We start from the raw sequence: 27,794 nt of genomic DNA on the forward strand, positions 1-27,794 counted from the left end.
GCAAATATGTTATAATCTTTTGAATTGTGGATGTCAGCTATGATTTTTATTCTTAAGAAATGATTTGGGGCAAAATGGATTATTATTGACTGCTGCTTTTACCTTTTTGTTGTAGGTGACAGCACTTATGATTTCTTTACCATTAATGTCTCAACTGGCATAGTTAGTGCAACTAAGAAATTAGACAGGGAAGAAAGAAACAATTACACAATTATCATAGAAGCCCATGATTTGGGGTCTCCCCAGGAGACGGCCACTATGGAACTTTTAATAAATATTTTAGATGAGAATGATAACAGCCCAGTTTTCAGCCAAAGTCATTACTGGACATCAGTTAGTGAAAACCTGGAAGCAGGATCTGTGGTTTTGACTCTGACAGCCACTGATGAAGACACAGGCACTAGTGGTGACATTATGTATTCACTCAGTAATGAAGCACGAGGCATTTTTATTATTAACAACACCTCTGGTGTTGTGTCAACTACCATGGCTCTGGACAGAGAGTCCAAATCACAGTATATTTTTAAGGCTATTGCCAGTGACTGTAGTACCCAAGGACCAAAGAGCACAGCTGTTGACATTCTGATTGATGTAGAAGATGTCAATGACAATGCACCCGTCTTTATTCAGAACCCAGTCAATGGTCAAGTGACAAAGGACACTATTCTAAACCAGATTATTACTACAGTTCAAGCTTATGATAGTGATTTAGGCCTAAATGGGACAGTTAGCTTCAGCTTTGCAAAACCAGAATCAGTTTTTGATATTAACAGTCAGACTGGAGATATTTGGCTAAAGAGCTCATTGCCAGGTGGACAGCTTGGTACAAAGGTCCTGCAAGTGATTGCTGCAGATCAGGGAAATCCCATTCTGTCTTCTTCTGGACTTGTCTTTGTTCATTTATGGACTGAAGAGGCTGCAATCAGTTTTAGTGAGAATGACTATGAAGCTACAATACAGGAAAATTGTGCATCCGGTAAGTGAAGCCACGTCATACATGCATACATACAAACAAGTTTTATTTGAATTATCACATTTATGAGGTTAGCTCCAGTCAGCAAGATGGAACGGTGGTTAGCATTGTGCTTTACAGCTGTAGAATGTTGGGTTCAAAATAGAAGCCTAGCACTGTTAGTAGACAAGTACTTTGGTTTCCATCAGTATCCAAGAAATGAGCTGCTTAGGCTGATTGTCTTTTCTAAAGTACTCTCTGTGAGAAATACGTTGGTGTCAAGTCCAGGGTTGATATCTACCTTATACCTATAATAATAATTTTATTTATATAGTACTCAAGGCACTAGTATTGCTAGGCCATGGCCATCCACTGCCAGAGTAACCCCAGCATTGGAATAGAAGTTTTTGCAAAAGAATGAATGAAAAATGTTTGTCTTACCTGATAAAATCCAAATCAAATGATTTAGAATGTAATTAATTTGTAAAAACGGGTATCTTATGATAGAAGAAGACAGTGACAGAGGTCGGTAATATAATTTTTTACTATTTTTATTATTTCCTTGAAAAGTATGAAAATGTTTTTTGTGTTATCTTTGGAAATGTTTTACAATTTGCTAATCTGTAAGTTAAAGAAACTGGGTGGTTACTTTATAAAAATACTATCTATCTATCTATCTATCTATCTATCTATCTATCTATCTATCTATCTATCTATCTATCTATCTATCTATCTATCTATCTATCTACAGTGGTGTGAAAAACTATTTGCCCCCTTCCTGATTTCTTATTCTTTTGCATGTTTGTCACACAAAATGTTTCTGATCATCAAACACATTTAACCATTAGTCAAATATAACACAAGTAAACACAAAATGCAGTTTTTAAATGATGGTGTTTATTATTTAGGGAGAAAAAAAATCCAAACCTACATGGCCCTGTGTGAAAAAGTAATTGCCCCCTCGTTAAAAAATAACCTAACTGTGGTGTATCACACCTGAGTTCAATTTCCGTAGCCACCCCCAGGCCTGATTACTGCCACACCTGTTTCAATCAAGAAATCACTTAAATAGGAGCTGCCTGACACAGAGAAGTAGACCAAAAGCACCTCAAAAGCTAGACATCATGCCAAGATCCAAAGAAATTCAGGAACAAATGAGAACAGAAGTAATTGAGATCTATCAGTCTGGTAAAGGTTATAAAGCCATTTCTAAAGCTTTGGGACTCCAGCGAACCACAGTGAGAGCCATTATCCACAAATGGCAAAAACATGGAACAGTGGTGAACCTTCCCAGGAGTGGCCGGCCGACCAAAATTACCCCAAGAGCGCAGAGACGACTCATCCGAGAGGTCACAAAAGACCCCAGGACAACGTCTAAAGAACTGCAGGCCTCACTTGCCTCAATTAAGGTCAGTGTTCACGACTCCACCATAAGAAAGAGACTGGGCAAAAACGGCCTGCATGGCAGATTTCCAAGACGCAAACCACTGTTAAGCAAAAAGAACATTAGGGCTCGTCTCAATTTTGCTAAGAAACATCTCAATGATTGCCAAGACTTTTGGGAAAATACCTTGTGGACTGATGAGTCAAAAGTTGAACTTTTTGGAAAGCAAATGTCCCGTTACATCTGGCGTAAAAGGAACACAGCATTTCAGAAAAAGAACATCATACCAACAGTAAAATATGGTGGTGGTAGTGTGATGGTCTGGGGTTGTTTTGCTGCTTCAGGACCTGGAAGGCTTGCTGTGATAGATGGAACCATGAATTCTACTGTCTACCAAAAAATCCTGAAGGAGAATGTCCGGCCATCTGTTCGTCAACTCAAGCTGAAACGATCTTGGGTGCTGCAACAGGACAATGACCCAAAACACACCAGCAAATCCACCTCTGAATGGCTGAAGAAAAACAAAATGAAGACTTTGGAGTGGCCTAGTCAAAGTCCTGACCTGAATCCAATTGAGATGCTATGGCATGACCTTAAAAAGGCGGTTCATGCTAGAAAACCCTCAAAAAAAGCTGAATTACAACAATTTTGCAAAGATGAGTGGGCCAAAATTCCTCCAGAGTGCTGTAAAAGACTCATTGCAAGTTATCGCAAACGCTTGATTGCAGTTATTGCTGCTAAGGGTGGCCCAACCAGATATTAGGTTCAGGGGGCAATTACTTTTTCACACAGGGCCATGTAGGTTTGGATTTTTTTTCTCCCTAAATAATAAACACCACCATTTAAAAACTGCATTTTGTGTTTACTTGTGTTATATTTGACTAATGGTTAAATGTGTTTGATGATCAGAAACATTTTGTGTGACAAACATGCAAAAGAATAAGAAATCAGGAAGGGGGCAAATAGTTTTTCACACCACTGTATCTATCTATCTATCTATCTATCTATCTATCTATCTATCTATCTATCTATCTATCTATCTATCTATCTATCTATCATATAGCGCCTTTCCTGTTTATTTATTTGTTTGTTCTACCAGGTTCTTTGGTTACCACTGTCGCTGCCTATTCTTCTGAGGATGATACAAGCAAATTAAAATACAGCATTTTTAGTGGAAGTGATAATGGAGCTTTCAGCATAGATTCAGATACTGGTGAGTACTATTTTTTTTTCATGTTTGAAAAGTTATTACGCATCTTTTAAAAATTAATTCAAGGTCACACTAACAGTTTGGAACATTTATATAATCTTAAAGTGAATTTTTTCTTCATTTGCATTTAGCACCAGCTGGAAAAGTTCAGTGTTATTTTTAATGTGTGAAGCCAAATTTTTGTGGTTATTTAACTTCTCTGGTGTGAATTCCTGTTTTTAATGACAATTAAAGTGTATTTTCTTTACATCATTTTGCAAGCATATCCCTGCTCTGACTCTTACTAAGTGAATAATAAGCAATTGTTCTCTAATGGAAATTGTTATTTGAAAATTTACTGAAATAGCTTTGTCATCAGTAGTTAAAGACGTTCTTGCCAATGTTGTTCATAGCTTCTTGGAAGAACATGCATCCCTTTGAGACTATTTATTATAAATCATCTAAAAAATTACAGTTGCTGCAGGCATCTTGACAAAGTGCCTGTTTGTGTTAATTTATCATTTCTTTCTCCAAACATTTTTTCAATAGAACATATAAAATATAATGTTGATGTTACTGACCACTCAAACAATTCATAGAAATTCATGGTGTGGAGTAGACCCTGTGAACAGAAGTTTTATAGCTGGAAAAGTAATGGAAATGAATGTTGTGGACATCCAAGTGAATAACAGGCTGATACAACAGTGACATTTTGGGGTTCCAACCCAGCTGTCCCCAGTTACTTGCAGGGAAAACAAAAACAACACATGATGGTATTCATAGAAGGAATAACAAAAGGCTGCCCTGTAACACAGTAGTTTTAAAGACTATCACAAGAACTTTGTGAGTAGGCTGTGGAGCTCATCTTCATGGGTTGCATAAACCGGAAGTGACACCTCCTTCCAGACGGTCTCCTTTTCATGTGCCCATGGACTATGCTGTGTTATGGAAGAAAAAGAAGACAAAGAAGTTATCAGCAGCACCCCTCTCAGCTTTGGCTGGTATTACATACCTGTGAAGAACTCTTGACGCGCATGCGTGACAATGTATTGTAACATAATAAATTATTTAAGTGATTTCAGCAAGACATTTGTATGTGCTGTTTAAGGTGCTACAGAAAATAATCTAAATAATAAGCAAAATGACTGAGATTTTTCAAATTGCCCACATGCTAACACATTAGTAATAAATAAAAACATTCTGTGTAATACGTAACCACTGTATTTGCCTGTTTAGGCCAATCTTGAAACTGGCGTCAGAAACATGAACACTTACAATCCTTGACATGGCCTTCGAGCATCAAATGAAGTTTAACTTGACATTTCAGCCTGGTGTCACACACGTGCGATTGAGAGGCAGCTAGAGGGCCTAAATAATAGTAGTACCACGCCAGACCAGGGGGTGGCGAGCTGCACTAACTTTCTCTCTCCGTCCTCTACAGACAATCCCCGGGAAAACCCACTAGGTACTGGCACTATTGATGACGCCACTTCCGGTACTGGTGCTATTGTTGATGTCACTTCCGGTTCCTAGTCCAGATGATGTCACTTCTTGTCACGGCTTTTAAAGCTGCCATCTTATCAATCTAAAATCAGTTCTGTTTTAGATTTCAACCTGAACACAACTCACAAAAATTATCCTTTTGCAACCAGGGCACAATATATGGGTGGCTGCCCAAAACCTTTTTGATATACTCATATATTTCTTGTGACACTGGCCATGGTTCTTGTTGCTGTCTGCACAGAGTTTTTCTAGTGTTTCTGTAGAAAATCCTGATTTTCCCCCAAAAATGCAAAGAAAGAAAGCTTATTAAGTTGGCAACTTTAAATTCCATTTGCTTAATTTATCAGGACAAACTCGAGCTTGCCACCATCCTTAATAGCAAAAGGGATATTTGTAAGTGGATTGACAGGAGATATGAATATGACAAGCATTAATGATATTTAATAGTAATAATAATAATAGTATGTTTAATTTATAAAGTGCTTTTCCCACTGAGAGAAGATTTTACTCTTTTTGTTGGTAAAAATAAAATGTTATGCTGGCCGTAATTGAGTCATATAGGAATTTACAATTGTTCCTAAAGTATTGTTTGTTTAAAGGTGGGGATCTCTGTAATAGCATTACTGTCATTCTAGCAAATTGTACAATGTCATTAAGCAATATGTACTTTAAGAGAAACTCCCATCCATCCATTTTCAAACCAGTTAAATCCAGTCCAGCCAGTGAAAGTTAACACTTTAATATAGATTTTAACATACAACAGAAGTTACAAATGGAAACTTTAAAAGTAAAAACATACTGACATTGTAAAACAAAGTTACAAATGGAAACTTTAAAAGTAAATACATACTGTCATTGTAAAACAATCTTAATTGATTTGGATTACACACAGTTAAAATGGATTTTTAATTATGTTGAAATTTGTGTTTGCCATCATGAGAAATCCCCTCCAGGAGGCGCTGTCTTGGAGCACTTTTAGCCACGGGCTCATTCCACCATGTTGTTCTAAGAATGGCCTCTGGGGGTCTTTTCTGACTTCTGCTATCAGGCAATTCAATGCTTCCTCCCGATGTACTTTTTAAGTTCATTGTGAGATTTCTGCACAATATATATTTCTTTCTTTCTTTCTTCAGTTATTTTTTATTTTTACTTATTGTTTGATTAATCGATTGATTTGCTGACTGATTGATTTGATTGATCGGCTGTATTATTTCACCTGTGAGTCTGTATTCTTGAATTTTATGTCTCTGCTGCTGTCTGCATGTGAATTTCCCCATGGGATTAAGTGAGAAGTCAAGCAAAATGACTCCTTTTAGTGGCTAACTAAATTAATAAAGTTTATGTGATCTAATCTAATCCAACCCAATCTAAATGTATTTAATTAATTTACAGGGAGCATTTATGTAAAAGACAACAAAAAGCTTGATTATGAAGCATTAAATAAGATCCAGTTTGTGGTGCTTGCAACAAGTGCCATACACATTTCACACTGCACAGTCACTGTCACACTTGAAGATGTGAATGACAATCCTCCAAGATTTGAAGAAGGTTCTTATAAAACAGCTGTATGGGAAGGGCAGATCTTCTACACTTTTGTCATGCAGGTATGAACATAATGCTTTTTTGCTTTTCAGATGTGGGCCTAACTAATTGACTACTTTTTCAATTTTATGAAGGGCAATAAAAGTCAGCCGTATACCGTATACAGATTGTGCAGTCTTAAATACCCACAAGCTGCGTACAGACAATTTTTATTCCAAATAAATGTTTTAGTCACAGGCTAATTACCACATTTACTTGGGCTGCTAGATAAATCTAACATACACTGTACTTGTGTCTGCGTATTTATTGTAGTGATCCAGGATTTACTTTCATTTTAATTTGGATTTTGCAAAGATTTGTGTTTGACAGTATATAAAGAGCTTTATCATTTTCTGAAATTATTTAAGAGGTTGTCTGCTTCCTTATTTCAGTAAATGCATGTTTGAAGGAGACACAAGAGGGTGAACCTTCAATGACCATCACTTTTAAAAGAAGCTATAGAAAAGCAAAGTATCAACAGAAGAAAATACATTAAAGAATTGTTTGTCATAAAACGTTCAATGCTAGCCACGTTTCTAGAGCTTTGTGAAGACCAATAAATATGGATCATAACACAGCTTTAGCTCCTGTGGTGTTTTGTACCTTACTCCAAGAAGCCCTGAAGAGGTTTTGTGACCATTTGGTCAATGGCAGACAGATTTTGAATTGGCTTCATACAAATTAATTTGACGTCTCCAGGGACGTATCTTCTAATTCTTTGAGATATGTATTGTTGTGTTAGTTTCTCTGTGCATTTTAAAATGTGTTTCCTAAATTAATTTTGTTCTTTTGTCAGTAGTCATTGCAAAATATGTGGATGTTTTGATTTTTTATTAGAGAAAATGTACATATTTATATTAATACAGTCTATAGAGCATAGTTTTGAAACTTTGTGGATCTGTTGTACACAATACTTAGAAATCTGTAAAAGAGCACAGAGAAGACTGCAGTATGAGGATAATCTGAACTGAAGTAATAAAAATGTGTTCAGAACAGGTTTGATGTTCCTGAATTTATTCAGTATTTATTATAAAATGTGATACTGTTTCATACTGCACTTACACCAACCAGTCTTGTGTAATAATAATAAAATAATAATTTATTTATACAGCACCTTTCCCATCCTCAAGGTGTTTAGTTTAGAGTGAACATCTTAGATAGATAGATAGATAGATAGATAGATAGATAGATAGATAGATAGATAGATAGATAGATAGATAGATAGATAGATAGATAGATAGATAGATAGATGTACAGTATATATACACACATTGTGGTTTGAACACAAAATATGACTTGATGTTTGCAATAACTGTAATTAAATAACTGTGATGTAAACAATGGGCTGAAGAAAGTGGATGATAAAAAAGGGAAGTTAGACCTTTTTGGAACATGTTTTTCAATCACTGATTAATTTAGAGTAGTTAGTAACTTTCTAATTAAAAAGGCAGTATTTGGAGTTTGTAATTGATTACATCCAAACTTATCCAGTAAGGATGCTCTTTTATCATTACTGTATTCATTTGTTCTACAGCAGTGGTTCCCAAACTTGGTCCTGCAGCCACAGGGGGTCCCCATGATCGAGTTTGGGAACCACAGTTCTACATCCTCTTTTTTCCATTCTAATTGATATTTGTTTAAATAGTGTATTGTCACCTGAAGGGCTGTAGAGTTGGAGTCAGAAGCTGAGATTGGTTTATTGGAGTCGGATTTTTACCAATTCCAACTCTAACTAAATGTAAACTGTAATATAATGTGTTCAAATTTCCTAAACTGTTATTTTTTCTAGAGTTGATAAAATTATAGCTTCTTTTTTAATCTTGTTAGTTTAGTCTTATGTTTAATGTTACTCAGTCTTTGTATGTTACAATGATTGTACTGCAGCTAGGAGGGTTTCATATTACACAGTGGCAGACCCTCCTATTACACTTGCCCCAGCCCTGGCAACAATCCCACTCCCAGCTGGTTTTCCTTTCTAAAACATTTACTTATTTGGCTGATGCCTTTATCCAAGATGATTTACAACATGTTTGATACAATTGGTGACATTTCTTTTTGCTTTTCAACCTCAAGGCCTTAAGTCCAAAGCCTTAACCACTACACCATACTGCCTGCCTCACACCATACTAACATGGCCATAGTTGGACACAAAGCCTTCAAGATTACAAGCAGCAAGTTCTACCACTCAGATAAAGAATGATCTCCATTCAGTCAGCTGCTGTTCTGGCTTGTAGGGTGCAGGGTGGCTCGCTTAGCTTAATGGCGCACACCCCTTCTCATAAGACTCACCCCTACCCTGAGCAAATCCAGGTTATATCTTCATTTGTCTCTGATGAGGAATTTGTTCAGGGTGTCATTCCTCCACCCGGAGACAGTGGTAGTTTGAACATGGAAAAGGTGTTATATAAAAAAAAAGGTATTATTATTAATAGCCACAGTACTAGTCAAAGGCAGGTAATGGAATGCTTTAAAAGTATTTACTATCTCTTGCCCTATGGGTACTTTCAGCGACTTTCCTCAGTATTCACATGTGTCTGAACCCCTCTTCATTCATGCTCCCTTTCTCAAGTGTGTTTTGGTAAAACCTGCTTCTCAGACTTGTTATTTTCGAAGTGCCTTTCTCACCTCCTGTCTGCTTTCATATCTTCTGTCTTTGAAGGTGACTCTGTCAGTGCTCACCTTCTCTCAGAGTGCGTCTCACCATCGCTGTTCCTCTTTCATTGCGTCAAAAAAGCCAGACTGACCAATCAGATTGCTCTGAGGAGCTGGACATACAGACCTTATAGGAAGTTCTCCTGCTTAGCTAAGCAGAGATATCCATTCAGCCAGCTGCCGGTTGGCTGTGAGGCTGTGCAGGAGGCTTTCATTTATAGTCAATGCTGAGAGATTAAGAGCAATATAATCTTTGAACATGGTGGGTGATTGTAAACTAGTTGAGGTTTTGAATAGGTTGGAATTGTCTTATTGCTCAGTCCAAAAATCCTATTAGGAGTGAGTTGCACTAGCTCAGTTGAGAGATCTGCAGTGCTTGGACTTATACATTATTGACTATTGGTTATTGACTTTCACCGCACCAGAGAGCCTCTATGTTCAGTCATTATTCAGAGAGTGAATGTAGAGGTGGTCCACTCCTACAAGTACTTGGGGATCCAATTAATGACAGGTGGGACTGGTCTCGAAACACAAAGGAACTAAAGAAGTAAGGGCAGAGCAAGCTCTTCTTCCTTAGGAGTCTGTTCTCCTTTAGTGTCAGTAGTGATATCCTTCACGTCTTCTATAATTCTGCGATGGCCTGTGCTATTTTATATGCTGTGGTGTACTAAGCTGGTAACTTCACTTTAATAGAGACCCACCAAATCAACAAGCTAATTGAAAGGGCTGGCACAGTAATGGGCCACAATCTGGACCCCCTGGAGGTAGTAGAGGAGGAGAGAATTAAAACAAAACTGAGTGCCATTATGAATACAGTAATCCCTCCTCCATCGCGGGGGTTGCGTTCCAGAGCCACCCGCGAAATAAGAAAATCCGTGAAGTAGAAACCATATGTTTATATGGTTATTTTTATATATTTTAAGCCCTTATAAACTCTCCCACACTATTATAAACATTTCACGCACAATTATACAGCATAAACCCTTTGTATTCTCTTAGATATTAGGTAAGATTCGTTGAAATTATGTATGTAAACACAGTTTACATACAGTAAAACCTAAATATTATTTTAAAGATATCGAGCGTCTCCGATATCACATATGTTACAGCCATTACGACAGACAGGCCACCAGCAATAAATACGTACAATGCAAGAAAAATTGTATACAGTAAAATGTGTGTACAGTGACACTAAACTATGTACATGTAATAAGTACTGTACGTAAATAATTAATTATGGTTACTCACCAACAATGACATGACGACTTGTCCGATAACGATGAGTTTAATTTTACTGCACAACAAAGGATAGTGTTACAGCTCTTCTAAAGGAGCCTCTTCAGGCGACTCTTTAGCACCGCCGTTGTACTTCTTCCATCACTCTTCAATCCAAATCCCTAAAGCAGATTCCATCCAGACTACTGCCTTATCACGTCCACTTGCAACTCGTTTTGCACCCTGGTTAAAGGACACTGCGGCCATAGATCTTATATGCTTTTCCTCCTTTTTAAATAAAAAGAATCGTGGACTCATTGATGCTGTAATGGTGTCCTGCACCGGTGTAGCTGTTTCCTTCCTTCAACATATCCAAAACTTTTACCTTTTCTGCAATTATTTGCATCTTCTTTTGGCGCTTGTACACGGCTCCTGAATGCTGAATGAATGAGATTAGACTTCCTGGTTAATGCAGCACTCCGTCGCTGAGCCAATCAGCAGCACACAGGAACTTAACCACGTGCTCTGATTGGGTAGCTTTTCAGCCATCCACCAATAGCGTCCCTTATTTGAATTCAAATGCGTCCCTTTGTTTGAATTCAAATGGGCAAATCAACTGAGAAAGCACACGTACTGTAGACCGCAGACATCCGCGAAGCAGTGAAAAATCCGCAATATATATTCAAATATGCTTACATTTAAAATCCGCGATGGAGTGAAGCTGCGAAAGACGAAGCACGATATAGCGAGGGATCACTGTAATGCTGCACATCCTCTCTCTGACACACTAACACTGAGGATTTTAAGCCAACGAATTCTTCAGGAGAAGTGTGTTAAGAAATGCGATGAGGGCTCCATTATACCAACAGCAATATGCCTGTATAGGCCTCACTGGGATTGTGACAGCCAAGTCAGAAGTTTTCTTTCTTTTGAATTTTCTTCCTTTGAAGTAATTTCTTTGTGTGTTCAGACCAAAGTGTACTGTGTTTATATTTATTTATTTATTTACTTACTTATTTATCTGTTTATATCTTTATTGATTTAAAGAGCTTCTGTAAAAATCCAAATTTCCCCCTAGGGACAAATAAAGTTTGTTCTATCTATTTATCTGTCTGTCTTTGTTTTGAGGATGTTGTTATGTACTAGTAGATCTTCCAAATGTTTTGTAGAAGGTTTCTGCTGGAGCAAATTACTAATGTAATATTAAAAAAAAATAATAATACTTTTTTATGATTTTATTTTGTAGGTTTCTGCCAGTGATGCTGACAGTGGTCCCAATGGGCAGACAGAGTATTACATTCTTTCTGGAAACCAAAATGAAGCATTTGTCATAGATTCTACCACAGGCATCCTTTCAACAAATACTATCTTAGATCGAGAAATTGTTCCTTATTATGAGTAAGTGTGTTTATTGTTCAAGCCCACATTTGCAGCTGAGTTTTTAACATTTTATTATAGAGATTGCTAGAAGCTACTGCATAATGTTTGATCCAGGGCACCAGGGTGTCAGAATGACCTGCACTGCGCCCTCACACATCTGGTTTGAAGTCCAACTCCAGCTCCCGTTACTGTAAGTGGAGTTTTCACACTGTCCTCCACACATTTCACACATAATGAAGCCTAATCAATGGCTATTTTCATACAAAATCTTAATGTTTATTGAGCAGCTAACGCCTACCACAGTTAGAATAGAAAAACCACCAGTTATTATGAGCTAAATCTGAAAATATTTAAAGGAATAACAGTTAGTTTCTGAACTGTGAGAGCCATTAGCAAGTTATTTGGGCAGTGAAAATGAAAACAATAAGCAATACGCTGTTCCTGTCATTAGTAATTGAAAATTATGTTATAAAGTTGACTTAAGATATTATACAGTAATAGATGTGTGTGTGATGGTCCAGGTTGGCTTCACACTCCCTGCTTGCTTCCAGGAACCTCTTGAAATCAGAACCATCAATAATCATAAACAAAGAGGAGCCGGGCAAATGAGGACATACATAGACAGCAAGGGTTTGGTGCGAAAGTGCCAGGTGCTTTATTTAAAATCCAACAAGCAAAGAGTGTCCAATAGTGCAGTGCAGTGCAAAAATAATCTTCTTTAAATAATTAATAAATTAATAACCCATATAAAATCAAAGAGTCAAGTGGAGGATAAAAACAAGCAGTAAATACTTCAATTAAAACAAGGTTAAAAATCAAGGGCAAATATCCTGTTTTAAAACCACAAGCTTTGGTGCTTCTCTCTAAAATCCAACGTCTACTTGGATTACCCTTTACGGATTCCTGAGCACAAGGAGACGTTCACCAACAGGCACATTTCAAGTCACTTAAGTCACCTTTCTTCCCCATTCTGATGCTTGGTTTGAATTTCAGCAGGTCATCTTGACAAGGTCTACATGCCAAAATGCATTGAGTTGCTGCCATCTGATTGGCTGATTAGATATTTGTGTTAACAAGCAGTTTAACATGTGTACCTAATAAAGTGGCAAATGATTGTATATGAATGTCCTCCTTTGCTTTATAAATTCTTATGAAAAATTATGAACTGTCCTTTTTTTCTTTTATAATAATTGCTTTACATGTAACTGACATTATTAGATACATAATACAGTGAATTTTTTTTTTCATTTTCAGACTTATTCTTCATGCTGTTGACAAGGGGAGGCCACAACTTACAGCTTCCACTACTATCATAATAGAAGTTGTCGATATTAATGATAATGCTCCATCTATTCCTCCAATGGAGCCAGCAGAGGTGGTGGAAAGTAAGTAAGAGTATGTTGTCTTAATAAGTGATTATCTAAATAAGGTTGTATCAAAACTTTAGAATATATCGCAACATTTCTGGAGCATTTCTACGCCGTTTAGCTGGGTGGCAGCAGCTTGATTACATTTTATCTGCAGTACAAAGATGTACTCGTGCAAAGAAAACGTCTTGGAGTAGTATAAACATTTACTACTCTGACATACAACCATGTAAAGAATTGATCTTACTCTAGCGATGGCTGGCTCCAGGGTTAGATCCATTAGCATGAACCATAGAGGCGTATGAAGTATTTACATTAGACAGTGAAATGCAGGCATGCTGGATCGGAGGACTTCTGAAATTTCAGTCCACAGTAGATAGAACCTTGCCCCGCTCTGGACCATTTCACGTATAATATACTTTTGAAGTGTATACTGTCGTGGATGGCCAGGGTCCTTGCCTGGCTGGGACGCCTCCACACTGGAAGGAGCCGGGGAGGAGATGTGGCCAGAACATTACCTCCCCCGGGACGCTAGATGGCAGCCACGCTGGGTTGCAACGGTATCTCGGACTTCCGCAGGGCTTAATGGAAGTTAGAGTTTGGTGCAGCCCTGTTGGGATCCAGGGGCACCACAGCTGCTGCTGAGCCCTCGAGATCAGCTCTTCCGCCACACCCGGAAGTGCTGCCGGAATTACGTCATCAGACACCTGGAGCACTTCCAGGTGACTTATATAAGGGGTTAGCAGACAGCACTCGGAGAGCCAGAGTCGGGAGGAGGAGGACGAAGCTTGCCGAGGAGGAGTGTAGGAGAAAGAGAGAAAAGAACTGTGTTTGGGCTGTTGGGGACACTATAAATAGAAATATATCATGTGTGCTTCTTGTATTTGGGCCTCTAGCATCTGTCTGTGTCGGGTTAGTGTGCTATAGTACCATCTATCAGCCACAATACCAAAAAGTCATGTCTGTTTAATATTTTAATATTGAGTATTTTTATTGTCTAATATTTTTAAACTTAACATTTATGGAACAGTGTCAGCTTTACTGCACCTCAAAACGGATGTCTAAACTTGAGGAGGTGGAAGGCCTACCTGTATATCTTTTAGTGTCCACCCCATCTAAATTAAATTTCAGCTCTAAACAATAAAGGCAAGTTTGATCACTGCTGAACATCAGTTCTGAGTTCCAATCTAGGCACATAATCCTTGCAGTTAGATGTATCCAAGTGTAGAGATGAATACTTTCTCCAATGTGTCTTGGAGAATAGGAAGTTTAAGGAGCTTTAAAGTCAGTCAGTGATTTTTAACCTTGTTTGTCCCTGTGGTGGCTCTGAGGCTAGGGATCTGAACTGGCAATCGGAAGGTTGCCGGTTCGAATCCCGTAAATGCCAATAGGGACTCTGTTCTTTTGGGCCCCTGAGCAAGGCCCTTAACCTGCAATTGCTGAGCGATTTGAGTAGTGAGAAAAGCGCTATATAAATGCAAAGAATTATTATTATTAAAGAATTAGGGGTGTGCTGGAGCCTATGTCAGCTAGCATAAGGCGCAAGGCAGGAAACAAACCTTGGACAGAGCACCCATCTATCACAGGGTATACACACATCAACTACACACTAGGGCCAATTTAAAATCGCAACGTCACCTAACCTGCATGTCTTTGGATTCTAGGAGGAAACACACACAGACACAGGGAAAACATACAAACTCCACTCTGGGAGGACCTGGTACACAAAACCTGGTCTTTTTATTGCACTACACCACCATGCCACCCAAGCTTGAAAGTATACCACTGAAACCACACATAGGAAAAACATTCTGTTCGCAGGGTCACTTATTACACAGATTGGCATGCAAATCTATGCCAGTAAAATGAAGCCTTTGGGGGCCCCTTTCACACATGTAAGTTATCTCTGGAATTTACTGTTCATCTGTCAGGTCGAGGGCATGTGTGAACATAAGTTAAAAATCATGAGAAAATCAGCCTGGCAATTTCCCAGGTGAAGACCAAATATTATTTCTGGGTTCAATGTATATATGAAATAAGTGAGGAAACAGCTTGAACAAACCATAAAAAAAACACCACAACATCCTCTTTGGGACACTGATATTCATGTGAATGAACCGGTCACAACAGACTTGGGTAAATAGCTTAATCATTTAACTAAATTTTGTTTCATTTATAAAGTTAGGTATTTGAAAAATGTCTGCAAATTGGATAGATTCTTTAGTACAGAAGCTTCATTATATGCATGCCAAGGGGAAATTTGGTGTATTCTGTTACCATCAGACACATCTGTGTTACATTCACTTTACCGCCAATGTTTTCCAACAGCGTAGAGAGCTGCTGGTGCAAAACGAGCTTTGTTATGTAAAAACATGGTAGCACACAGTTTTAGATTCTAGCACCTTTGTATTATAGTAGGTTTTACTTTTTTTCTATTTCTTAATTATAGTATTGTTTATGTAACATTATTTATGTTACATATTCATTCGAACTGCAGTTGATGATGTTGATGAGCACCTTACAGAACGGGGACACGTTCATGTATACAGCCACAGCCACTGATACTGAATCAGTAGTCATTAATTGTGTAACATGCACATCTTTAAACTATTGTGGGGACAAGAGTTACTAATAGACCCAGAGAGGATCTGGATGAAAGGTTTGCAGTGACTCAGCTGGGAACTAAATATGCATCCCTAGACCTGTGTGGCTATAGGTCTACTGTGCCTGCATTGTAACATTGGCAGATTTCGATACGTAATATGAAGTCATGAATAGGCAAATAAAGGCTTTGTGTCTCTTACCACACAACTTTAAATGAAGTGTCGGTCCATTCATTCACTGCGACTGGTTTGTCTAGTGTTGCAGATTTAAGAACTTATCGCATTTGCCTCAGGTGCAAGGCACAAACAAATCCTAGGTAGGGTGCAAGTCCACCTCAGGGCCCACTTAAACAGTTAGCCAAACACACATCAGAAGTATTTATGGTCACCAATCATTCTATAATGCAGATATGTGATGTGGCCTGCTCAGACCAGCTAAGTATGTTGATGCCATGACCTCATCAGGAGTAGTAGAAGGAAAATGGTGATTGTTGATGATGTCCCTTTGTTTATTTCTTAGATCTTCCTGCAGGATATTTTGTTACCAAAGTATCAGCTAATGATGTGGATCTTACACCATGTTTGACATACAGTTTGACAAAGCATGGAAATCCTGGAAATAAATTTGTGATTGATCGTTATACTGGTGTAATCTCATTGGCTGAGGCCTTGGACTATGAAGAAAACAGCCATTACACGGTGCAAATCGTGGTTTCAGACTCCATACATGAAACACAAGCTGAACTGATAGTTCTTGTACTTGATGTGAATGATAACCCTCCTATTTTCACACAAAATTTATATCAGGTAAGAATTTTTAAAGCAATAACATAATTTTTTCATGCAAATTAGAGATAATGCAGACACAATGGTTGACCTTGTTGGTTTTGTAATCTTGATTCTGATTTTTATTTTTGCTTCTACTCCCCTTATACCCTAATTCTTCTAAAACATATTTAGATGTGAAAAAATAAAACTTTCTTTAGGCTTTTAATCATATGGACATTTTTTCCTTCATATTTATGGAGATTATATATAATTGCAGAATACGAAAAGTACAAGTTACTACTTTTGTCACATTTATTGAAATTCCTTCTTTTCACATTGAGAGATTTACAACATTTGTTCTACCATAATGACTAGAAAGTGTAACTATGTCTTCATGTGTCACTGATGTATTTTGCTTTACCATATGCTTGGCTCTATTTTAAAACATCTAGCTGCTAAGGAGATGATGCCTGGAGCCCTACTTACTTGTTTTCTTCCTTGCAAGTCAGTAAATTCTATAAAGTCACCAGCTTATCCAGGGAACGGTCTTTTTACTTCATTAATTTTAGTATTGCTGATTCTTTTATAGGAAATATTGAGCATAAATTATACTTCTTCTTCTTCCTATTGCTCTTCCTCTTCATCTTTTCCTACTTCTGTGCGGGGTTGATGTACTTGATCATCCTTCACCATACAGCTTGGTCCTGCACCTCCTCACCAGTCAGACCCTTTTCTTTCAGATATTCTGTTACTTTATCCAACCACCTCCACTTTGGCTTACCTTGTTTTCTCTTCCCCTGGACTTCGATTCCCATCACTCTTTTGCCCACATATTCATTGTCTCTCCTCATCACATGTCCATACAACTTCAACCTCCTTTGCTGTCCTTTCTTAGCTATTTCTCCCACTTTCATTGTACCTCTGATTGTCTCATTTGTTATTCTGTCCTTCTTTGTAACTCCACACATCCATCTCAGCTTTCTCATTTCTGCTACATCTAACTTATTCTCCTGCACCTTTACTGTCCATGTCTCAGCTCCATACATCATTTCTGCACTCTGTGGGTTATCTCTGCATCTAGTTGTCCATCTCAGACTACCACTGGTGCTGGATATTCAAACTTCTGCACTCTTTTCAGTAAGTAGCTCTCCCTGCAGGCTAAGTTCTGAATTCTGATCATCATTAAACCTCACATATTTGATCTTCTTCCCATTTATCTTCAATCCGCTATCTTCCAAAGCTCTTCTCCATTCTTCCAGCTTCCTCTTCACTTCCTCTTTTCTTGTGCTGCACAACACAATTCGTCAGCACAAAGCCTGCACCAGGAGGGTTGGTCTTTTATCCCAGGACTCAACACGTCCCTAAACAGATCAAGGAGCTAAGAACTTCAAGAAGATCCCTGGTGCAGACCTCTTCTAACTGGGATCTTCTCTGTTTCCCCAACACTGGTTTTTCACTCCCTCAAATATATCCTGGACAATCCACACATACTTCTCTGGTCCTCCTTTCTCTCTCATACAGGTGCTGGTCATAAAATTAGAATATCATGACAAAGTTGATTTATTTCAGTAATTCCATTCAAAAAGTGAAACTTGTATATTAGATTCATTCATTACACACACACTGATGTATTTCAAATGTTTATTTCTTTTAATTTTGAAGATTATAACTGACAACTAATGAAAGTCCCAAATTCATTATCTCGGAAATTAGAATATTGTGAAAAGGTTCAATATTGAAGACACCTGATGCCACACTCTAATCAGCTAATTAACTCAAAACACCTGCAAAAGCCTTTAAATGGTCTCTCAGTCTAGTTCTGTAGGCTACACAATCATGGGGAAGACTGCTGACTTGACAGTTGTCCAAAAGACGACCATTGACACCTTGCACAAGGAGGGCAAGACACAAAAGGTCATTGCTAAAGAGGCTGGCTGTTCACAGAGCTCTGTGTCCAAGCACATTAATAGAGAGGCGAAGGGAAGGACAAGATGTGGTAGAAAAAAGTGTACAAGCAATAGGGATAACCGCACCCTGGAGAGGATTGTGAAACAAAACCCATTCAAAAATGTGGGGGAAATTCACAAAGAGTGGACTGCAGCTGGAGTCAGTGCTTCAAGAACCACCACGCACAGACGTATGCAAGACATGGGTTTCAGCTGTCGCATTCCTTGTGTCAAGCCACTCTTGAACAAGAGACAGCGTCAGAAGCATCTCGCCTTTGGACTGCTGCTGAGTGGTCCAAAGTTATGTTCTCTGATGAAAATAAATTTTGCATTTCCTTTGGAAATCAAGGTCCCAGAGTCTGGAGGAAGAGAGGAGAAGCACAGAATCCATGTTGCTTGAGGTGCAGTGTAAAGTTTCCACAGTCAGTGATGGTTTGGGGTGCCATGTCATCTGCTGGTGTTGGTCCATTGTGTTTTCTGAGGTCCAAGGTCAATGCAGTCGTCTACCAGGAAGTTTTGGAGCACTTCATGCTTCTTGCTGCTGACGAACTTTATGGAGATGCAGATTTCATTTTCCAACAGGACCTGGCACCTGCACACAGTGCCAAAGCTACCAGTACCTGGTTTAAGGACCATGGTATCCCTGTTCTTGATTGGCCAGAAAACTCGCCTGACCTTAACCCCATAGAAAATCTATGGGGTATTGTGAAGAGGAAGATGCAATACGCCAGACCCAACAATTCAGAAGAGCTGAAGGCCACTATCAGAGCAACATGGGCTCTCATAACACCTGAGCAGTGCCACAGACTGATTGACTCCATGCCACGCCGCATTGCTGCAGTAATCCAGGCCAAAGGAGCCCCAACTAAATATTGGGTGCTGTAAATGCTCATAATTTTCATGTTCACACCTTTCAGTTGGCCAACATTTCTAAAAATCCTTTTTTTGCATTGGTCTTAATTGATATTCTAATTTTCCGAGATACTGAATTTGGGACTTTCATTAGTTGTCAGTTATAATCATCAACATTAAAAGAAATAAACATTTGAAATACATCAGTCTGTGTGTAATGAATGAATCTAATATACAAGTTTCACTTTTTGAATGGAATTACTGAAATAAGTCAACTTTGTCATGATATTCTAATTTTATGACCAGCACCTGTATATCCCAAGACCTCAAATCAAAGACTGCATCAGTTGTTCCTCTCCCTGGCATTAAATCAAAATTCTCCTCCCCTGTGTTGGTCTCTTCAGTATAACTTATGTCTTCTTGTATTCTTTTTCAATCGGTCATTTTGTACTTTAATATGGTTCCATTCATGAAGCACCCTTCACAATGAGCTTTTCAATACAAACAACTGAATGATTCAAAGTAACAAGATAAAATGCAAGATCATTCAATACAAGATAAATTGGTGAGTGCACACAAATAAACATAAACTAATCATCCATAAAAATATATTTACAGTATGTGATTAGAAAATAGTTACAGGTGAAGATGTTTAAAGTGTACTAAAAGAATGAGTTTTTCAGCAAAATTTAAATATATAATTAAAATGAAAGTTACACAGTCAGACAAAGTCACAAAGATTAATGAATATGAGTCTTGGAAAAGTGACAACACTTTTAGAAGATCTCAGGTTTCTATTGCCTGTTTATGAGGTAAGTAATAACCATAAGTAATGTTCATTGTATAATTAATTAGCTTTGTGTTGTTCATTGTACAATCTCAAGTCAGAAAAGGTTGGGACAGTATGAAAAATGCAAATAAAAAAAACAGTGATTCTTAAATGTACTTTGACTTTTATTTCATTGCAGACAATATAAACCCAAGATATTTCATATTTTGTCTGGTCAACTTAATTTCATTTGTTAAAATATACATCCATTCCTGTATTTAAAGCCTGCAACACACTGCAAAAAAGTTGGGACAGTAAAGCATTCAGCACTTTGTAATGTCGCCATTTCTTTTCACATCTCAAAAGACATTTTGGCCCTGATGACACCAAGCGATGAAGCGTTTCAGGTATTATTTTGTCCCATTCTTTCTACAAACACATCTTAAGGTGGGCAACAGTATGCAGTTGTCATTGGAGCATTCTTCATTTCCAAATTCTCCACACATTCTCTATTGGAGATAGGTGAGTACTACAGGCAGGCCAGTCCAATACCCAGACCCTCTTCTTCCGCAGCCGTGCCTTTGTCACATGTGCAGAATGTGGTTTTGCCTAGTGGGGGCTGGGTGGTCTCGTGGCCTTGGGGCCCCAACAGATTTTGCTTTTTGTTTTTCTCCAGCCGTCTGGAGTTTTTCTTTTTTGTTGTTGTTGTTTTTTTCTGTCCTCCCTGGCCATTGGACTATACTTTTATTCTAAGTTAATTAGTGTTGCCTAATTTTATTTTTATGTATTTTTTTCTTTCTTCATCCTGTAAAGCACTTTGAGGTACATCATTTGTGTGAAAACGTGCTATAGAAATAAATGTTGTTGTTGTTGTTTTGCATTGTCTTGTTGAAAAATGCATGACCATCCCTGGAAAAGATGTAATCTTGAAGGCAGCATATGTTGCTCTAAAATTTCAATGTACATTTCAGCATTAATGTTGCTGTCACAGAAGTATAAATGACATTTGCCAAGGGTACTAACACAACCTCATACCATGACAGACCCTCCAGGTTTTTGGACTTGTTGTTGATAACAGTCTGGATTGTCCCTTTCATCTTTGGTCCGGAGAACATGGCATCTGTTTCTTCCAAAATTGATCTTGAATACTGATTCACCTGACCACAATACACTTATCCACTGTGTGATATTCAATCCCAGATGCCTCAGAGCCCTGAGAAGTCGACGCCACTTCTGAACATGGTTAACCTAAGGCTTCTTTTTTGCCCAGTAAAGTTTGAAGTGACATTTGTGACTGTAACTCCATATTGTAGTGCTTGACAAAGGTTTGCCAAAGTAACCCTCACCCATGTGGTGATATCAGCTATTGATGAGTGACGCTTCTTGATGGAGTGCCTGCCCTCTGAGGGGTCGGAGACCACGGGTGTTCAACTTAGGCTTGCACCTTTGCTCTTTACACACTGAAATTCCTCGAGATTCCTTGGAATTGTTTCATGATATCATGCACTGTAGAAGGAGAAATATGCAAATCCCTTGTTTTGAAACAATTCAGTCATTTTCTCACAAATTTATTGACAAACAGGAGATCTTCTGCCCATCTTTGCTGCTCAGACTCAGCCTTTCATGGATATCAAAACCCCTGCTTAAAAAACACATCATTCTTTCATTATTTTACCTCACTTTTGACGATAATTTTCCCACTTCCCAACTTTTTTTGGAATGTGTAGCAGGCCTGAAATGCAGGAATGGAAGTTTATTAACAAAGGAAATGATGAAATGAAGTTGACCAGACAAAACATGACATTTCTTGAGTTCATACTGTCTGCATTGAAATAAAAGTCAACATGAACTTAAGAATCACTGTGATTTTTTTTTTTTTTTTTTTTTCACATTTTCCATACCCTCCCATCTTTTTCTGATTTGGGGTTGTAGATCTGGAAGTGAGTAAAAGACCTTTGAAGATAATACGCTATCAGAGAGGAAGTCAAACAAGCAGTGAGGTGATGTGTTCATGCAGGACCATTGAAAAATGGAAGCTCAAATTCTGTCATCATTCCATAAGTGATCAAAAAGTGTCCTGAATACTTTAGGAATATTTTTTCAATTATTTTTCACATTCTGCAGATTACATTGCCTGAAGATACTCCTGTGGACTCCTATGTTCTCACAGTGTCAGCTATTGATAGAGATTCAGGGCTTAATGCTGAAATATCTTTCCGGCTTTACTCATCTCCATTTAAAGGATTTTACATCAGCTCTGAAAATGGTAAGTCTATATATAATAAGCAGGGTGAACAAATTTGTTTGTTTTTACCTAGAAATTAAACTTATTGTAACATAAGACAAGACAAAAATAAAATGTTGGGGTACATGAAAGGCAAACCCCATGTAATTGATGGAACAAAAACAACAAAATGTCAGAGAGGTCTTTTCAAACTGGATTGAAAATATATACTGACTCATAATGGTGGCAAAGCCCCTTAAGAGGAAGCTGCATCGCTGCCCAATCTGTGCTGTCAGTATGATTTGCGTGCAAATGTACATGCATATGCTGAACTTTTACTGTTACTGTTCCACACTTCTTACTTTATGACATAAGCCCTCTTCCGATTTGCATTGCACATTTACTCTCTGCTCATTAAAAACTACTTTTCAATATGTACTGCCATTTACGATACACATCACTCCCCACTGTCGCCTGATTTGAATTGAGCTTGCAGATCATTTTCGTATTGACATTTATCTCTTTCTACAAGTGGTCTTGTCACTTCTTACTGGAAAAGATGGGAGCCTTTGAATTTTATAATGTTTTGAAAGAATATTTTTCACCTGCAATATGTAACTTCAGTCAAAGGAGGAGGGAGCAAAGTGAAATGTGACGTGTTTATGTGAACTTTACTTTTCCTTTCTTATTTTTTTTATCTTCATTAAGTGCATGTAGGGTGTGTCAAATCAGCTCGGGTATGACATCGCAAACACTGTAAATGTGAATTTCCCATTGGGATTAATAAAGTATCTATCTATCTATCTATCTATCTATCTATCTATCTATCTATCTATCTATCTATCTATCTATCTATCTATCTATCTATCTATCTATCTATCTATCTGTTTATGGATGTATAAAACAGATTGGGCAGCACAGTAAAATGTGTGATGAAGTAGGCTTTCAATACACATGCATGCACAGATCAGGTAGTGACAAGCTAGATCGGAAGAGACGGGGCCAGGAAACTGTGACCCAGAAATGGCGTCACTGGGACTGCCAGTCATCTGATCTGTAGGGGAGAAAGGAGGGAAAGCAACCCTCGACTTGGAGTTGAATTACCATTAGATAAATCTTCAGGCTGTCTCCCAAGCACATATGTGTGACAATATATATAGTATCTAGATGTGACAAAGTGCATTTGCAGAAACACTATCAGCTCTAAATGTTCTCTCAGCATTTATGCAAACCAGCATGGAATCCAGTATTTATAATAAGACTAACATTTAATTAGCGTTTCTGTACATATTATTTTTTTGTGACTGCTGATGATAAGAATGATCCAGTGTTTCCTTGTGAATCCAATCTGTATCTGGGTAAAACTTTCCTGAAATTAGAATGGTTAAAATACTGTAATAATGAGGACAAGAACTTAACAGTTCTAGTAATGTGTAGGTTAAAAAGCACACACTGTAAAAAAAATCTTCTACCAATAAAAAGTCAGTTAAGACTCTAGTTTAAATCATATTCAAATCTGTGGCACGTTTTCAAAAGTGGTTGTGGGTAGGGCTGAGTTAGGGTTCATTGTTAAAATCGTTCATTATGTAGTCACAGTCTAAGACCAGCAATCAAAGCTACAGTGCTGTAAATGCACAATGGCTGCCTTGACTGGTATTTACATTCATGTTTTAATTTTAGCAAAGATGGTTGAGTGATATTCTCAGTAATGTACCTAAAGTCAGAAGGAGCTGTGGAATGGGTAGTCTTTCTTTATCTACAAAGCAAGGAAAACTCTTTATTTCCATAGAAATATTCTTTTCTCATATTTTCTGAAATTTCAAATTGGTTAAATTTGGGTTAGGATTAATTGATCATTTTTTTGAGACTTTTGAATTTTCATACTTCCACTATCTCTAACCTGCTCTGCCTGTGTATCGCACCAGCATTTTGAGTTCTTTTACGACGTTCTACTTTGTCATCTACTCTTTGTCTTTTATTTCCAGCCCCGGGCGTGGTTAAATCTCTTGGCACAAAGTCTCATCTTGTGACCCTTCAAAAAGAATGTTTAATGCTTCTTTCTACTGGAAAGAAAAGTGCTGGCAACATCCAGTCAGTGTTTTGTAATTAACAGAATGTTTTGAAATTCTTCTTCCACCTCATACAACTGATCTGTTGCTATTGTTTTTATTTTTTGCAGGTTCTATATACACCAGTAAACCTCTGCGGTACTTAACAGACAGCACCACGGTTGTGCTCATAGTGGAAGCCCAAGATGGTGGTGATCCAGTTTTAACAGCTGTAACGTCTGTGGAAATACATATACAAGATGTGAATGATCACGTACCCCATTTCATGCAGGCTGCATACCAGATAAATATCCCAGAAGATGCTAAAATTGGAGACACGGTCCTTTACGTAACAGCCCTGGACCACGACCTGTCCCTTCAAAATTCTTACCTTGACTACAGTATTATAAGTGGAAATGAACAGGGAACATTTTGCCTTGAGACCAGTGTGATTCCAACTGACAGCCATTATAAAATCATTGGCAATCTTTTAATGTGCAAGCCACTGGACCATGAAAAATCAAAAAGTTATAATCTGGTAGTCCTGGCCTCTGATCGAGGAACACCTCAGCTAAATGCTTCTGCAGTTGTGTCAGTATCAGTTTTGGACAGTAATGATAATCCCCCAGTCTTCAGCACTTCTGAGTACTTCATGGAGATCAGTGAAAGTGCTGCAGTTGGAAGCAGGCTAGGTCAGGTTTCAGCTCACGATGCTGATGAAGGCATAAATGCAGAAATAAGCTATCTGATTGTTTCCGGGAATGACAGGGGTCACTTCAGAGTGGATTACAGAACTGGAAGTGTTGAACTAAAGCATAGTTTGGATTATGAAGATACCAGTAGGTTTACTTTAACTGTCCAGGCTACTGACAATAGTTCGAAAGGAAAATCAAATACTGCTTTTGCACTGGTTTTTGTGAATGTGCTAGATGAAAATGATAACGCTCCATACTTTGGATTTCCAACTCTCAATTGTACCATTTTAGAAAACCAACCTGCCTCTACTCCAATATGCTCACTCCATGCATTGGATCGTGATTCTGGCCCATATGGGCATCTAACATATTCCTTGTTGTCCTCCTGTTCTGCAGATTATAGCATCTCAAACAAAAATCAATTTTTTTCTGTAGATACAATAAGTGGCGACATTCATTCTATGAAAACTCTTGATTATGAACAAGAAAGCCAGTACTGCTTTGTTGCCCAAGCCAAAGATAAGGGAAATAAAACAGCAACAGTTCAAGTCCTTATAGATGTTGAAAGTGTTGATGAGTTCAGTCCTGTCTTCCTTCAAGAGTCATACTATTTTGTACTGCCTGAAAACTGTGAAGTGGGACAAAATATTGGTCATGTGTCAGCAGTGGATAAGGATGATGGGATAGATGGCGTGGTACTGTACTCACTGGTCTCACCATCTCACTTTTTTTCAATAAATCAAACCAATGGAACCATTTACTTGTCTGCTACAGTGTACAGAATGAAAGGCAGCGCTAGAAAGAGTGAAGACCTTATAGAGTTCTTTGTGAAGGCAAGTAGCCCTAAGCTGGACTCAAGATCTACCAATTGCTTAGTAGTTGTGAACATCTCAAGCTCTGCTCAAACATTTTCATGGTTTCAAATAAGTAACCCGACCATCAACATCACTGTGTCCGTTGGTGCCTTTTTACTCCTAGCCATGAGTACTGTGATGCTCATTCTAAGGCATAGAAGGAGGAGAGGGGCGGCAAGAAAGGACTGTATAGATTACGCGCCTCCAACATTAAATAACAGCATTTCAGATAATTTGGAGAAAACCAATAATCACGTTCAGAGACAAATTAATCTTGAAGATTTCAAAACCCAGATGGACATCAAAGGTAATAAAGAGATGGCACATCCCAGTAGACATTCTGCATCAAGTGGATGTGGATCTGCAGAAGGAGAAAATGCTGAGGATGAAGAGATTAAGATGATCAATCAGCATCCGTGCCGGAAGGAGTCAGGATCCGCACTCAGTGAAAGAGAATCCAGAGTGCCAGACTCTGGGATCCCCCAAGATTCCGATCAGTTTTCCTGCCAGTCAGAGGAAGGAGATCTAGACATTCCCATCCCCGAAGATATTGCAGAAATGACGAGGAATATTCACATATTTAATGAAGACAGAGGAAAGTATTCCAATCAGAACTATCCTGTTACTATATGTAAACGAATTCCCAGTGTAAATGTTAAAGGCAAATATTTCACCCCAGACAATAAGAATGTCTTTCAAACAAATGTACAAAATTCTGTGGGGGATTCCCTTGCTTCACTGAGCAGTGCCGATGAAGAATTCGGTGGCAGTTACAGTTGGGATTACTTGCTAAATTGGGAGCCCAAGTTTCAGCCTCTTGCCAGCGTGTTCAGTGACATTGCCAAGCTCCAAGATGAAACTTTGCAAAAACGGAACACAGCAGAAGAAACCAAGGGATTAATTTACCCTCCTCCATTAATTACTTCAGTGGCCCAGCCAGGAATTAGGACAGTTCCACCGCGGCTTCCCACATTCATGAGTAGAACAGCCTTTCCCAAATATGCCCATTCTCCACTTTCTGAGAATTTAGGACTCATGGCTTCGGTAATGACACCAAGCTTTTCTCCTTCCTTGTCATTGCTTACTGCAAAAACACCCTCATCCTCTCCGGTCATGTCAGAGGTTAGACATCCTGGACCATCGAAAGCTGTGCTACAGTCAATGAGGAGAGATGAGATGCACGTATAGCTTACAGTACTTTAGTTTTAAGGTTATATTTCACAGTTCTTGAAATGTTTATTCCATCCCCTTCTCATTTGTGGCCCAAGTTAGGCCTTTTTTTGTAATATATGTATAAATTATTTTTTTCAGTGTTGGAGAAACTAATAAATAATTTGGTTAATAAACTGTATTTTAATTTGTTTCTTACAAAGCAAGAAAAAAAAAATTGGATTTTTACAGCGCACGGCCTTTCCTATGCATGATAAAGAGTACTGGAAGGAAACTCTGTTATAATAATGCGGTGTTGACGTGCTGTGACAGAGGACGTCTCAACGCAGACACATGGAATTAGTGACCAAGTAGTGTGGTAGGCAGGAGGACTTTAGGGACGTTCAAAACTCGACTTGATGTTATTTAGGAGAATTAAGCAAATGGGACTGGTGAGCTCTTTTGGGCTGAATGACCTGTTCTCGTCTAAATCTTTCTAATGTTCTAAATGTTTTAATGTTCATTGTTTCTTGTATACAAAGCAATCATTCTATATACGTATATATATTATTGTAGCCTCTAGAAGACTCTCCAGCTGCCCCAACCCGACACAGACAGACGCAGGAGGCACAACTCAAAGCACACAGGACTTTTTATGTTTCT

The 27,794-nt window shown here is 38.3% G+C and overlaps 1 protein-coding gene across 1 annotated transcript in view; it reads left to right on the plus strand.

Moving 5' to 3' along the window:
* dchs2 (dachsous cadherin-related 2) overlaps positions 1 to 27,328 on the plus strand; it is a 138,310-nt gene extending 110,982 nt beyond the window's left edge. The window contains exons 13-20 of the mRNA XM_051928094.1: positions 116 to 976; positions 3,436 to 3,549; positions 6,421 to 6,632; positions 11,723 to 11,874; positions 13,111 to 13,241; positions 16,347 to 16,633; positions 22,286 to 22,427; positions 24,565 to 27,328. Coding sequence (XP_051784054.1) covers positions 116 to 976; positions 3,436 to 3,549; positions 6,421 to 6,632; positions 11,723 to 11,874; positions 13,111 to 13,241; positions 16,347 to 16,633; positions 22,286 to 22,427; positions 24,565 to 27,170 — 4,505 coding nt within the window. The 3' untranslated portion in view covers positions 27,171 to 27,328. The remainder of the gene's footprint in view (positions 1 to 115; positions 977 to 3,435; positions 3,550 to 6,420; positions 6,633 to 11,722; positions 11,875 to 13,110; positions 13,242 to 16,346; positions 16,634 to 22,285; positions 22,428 to 24,564) is intronic.
* The last annotated feature ends 466 nt before the right edge of the window (positions 27,329 to 27,794 follow it).

This window comes from Erpetoichthys calabaricus, chromosome 5 (assembly GCF_900747795.2).
Source record: "Erpetoichthys calabaricus chromosome 5, fErpCal1.3, whole genome shotgun sequence".
Lineage (NCBI taxonomy): Eukaryota > Metazoa > Chordata > Cladistia > Polypteriformes > Polypteridae > Erpetoichthys > Erpetoichthys calabaricus.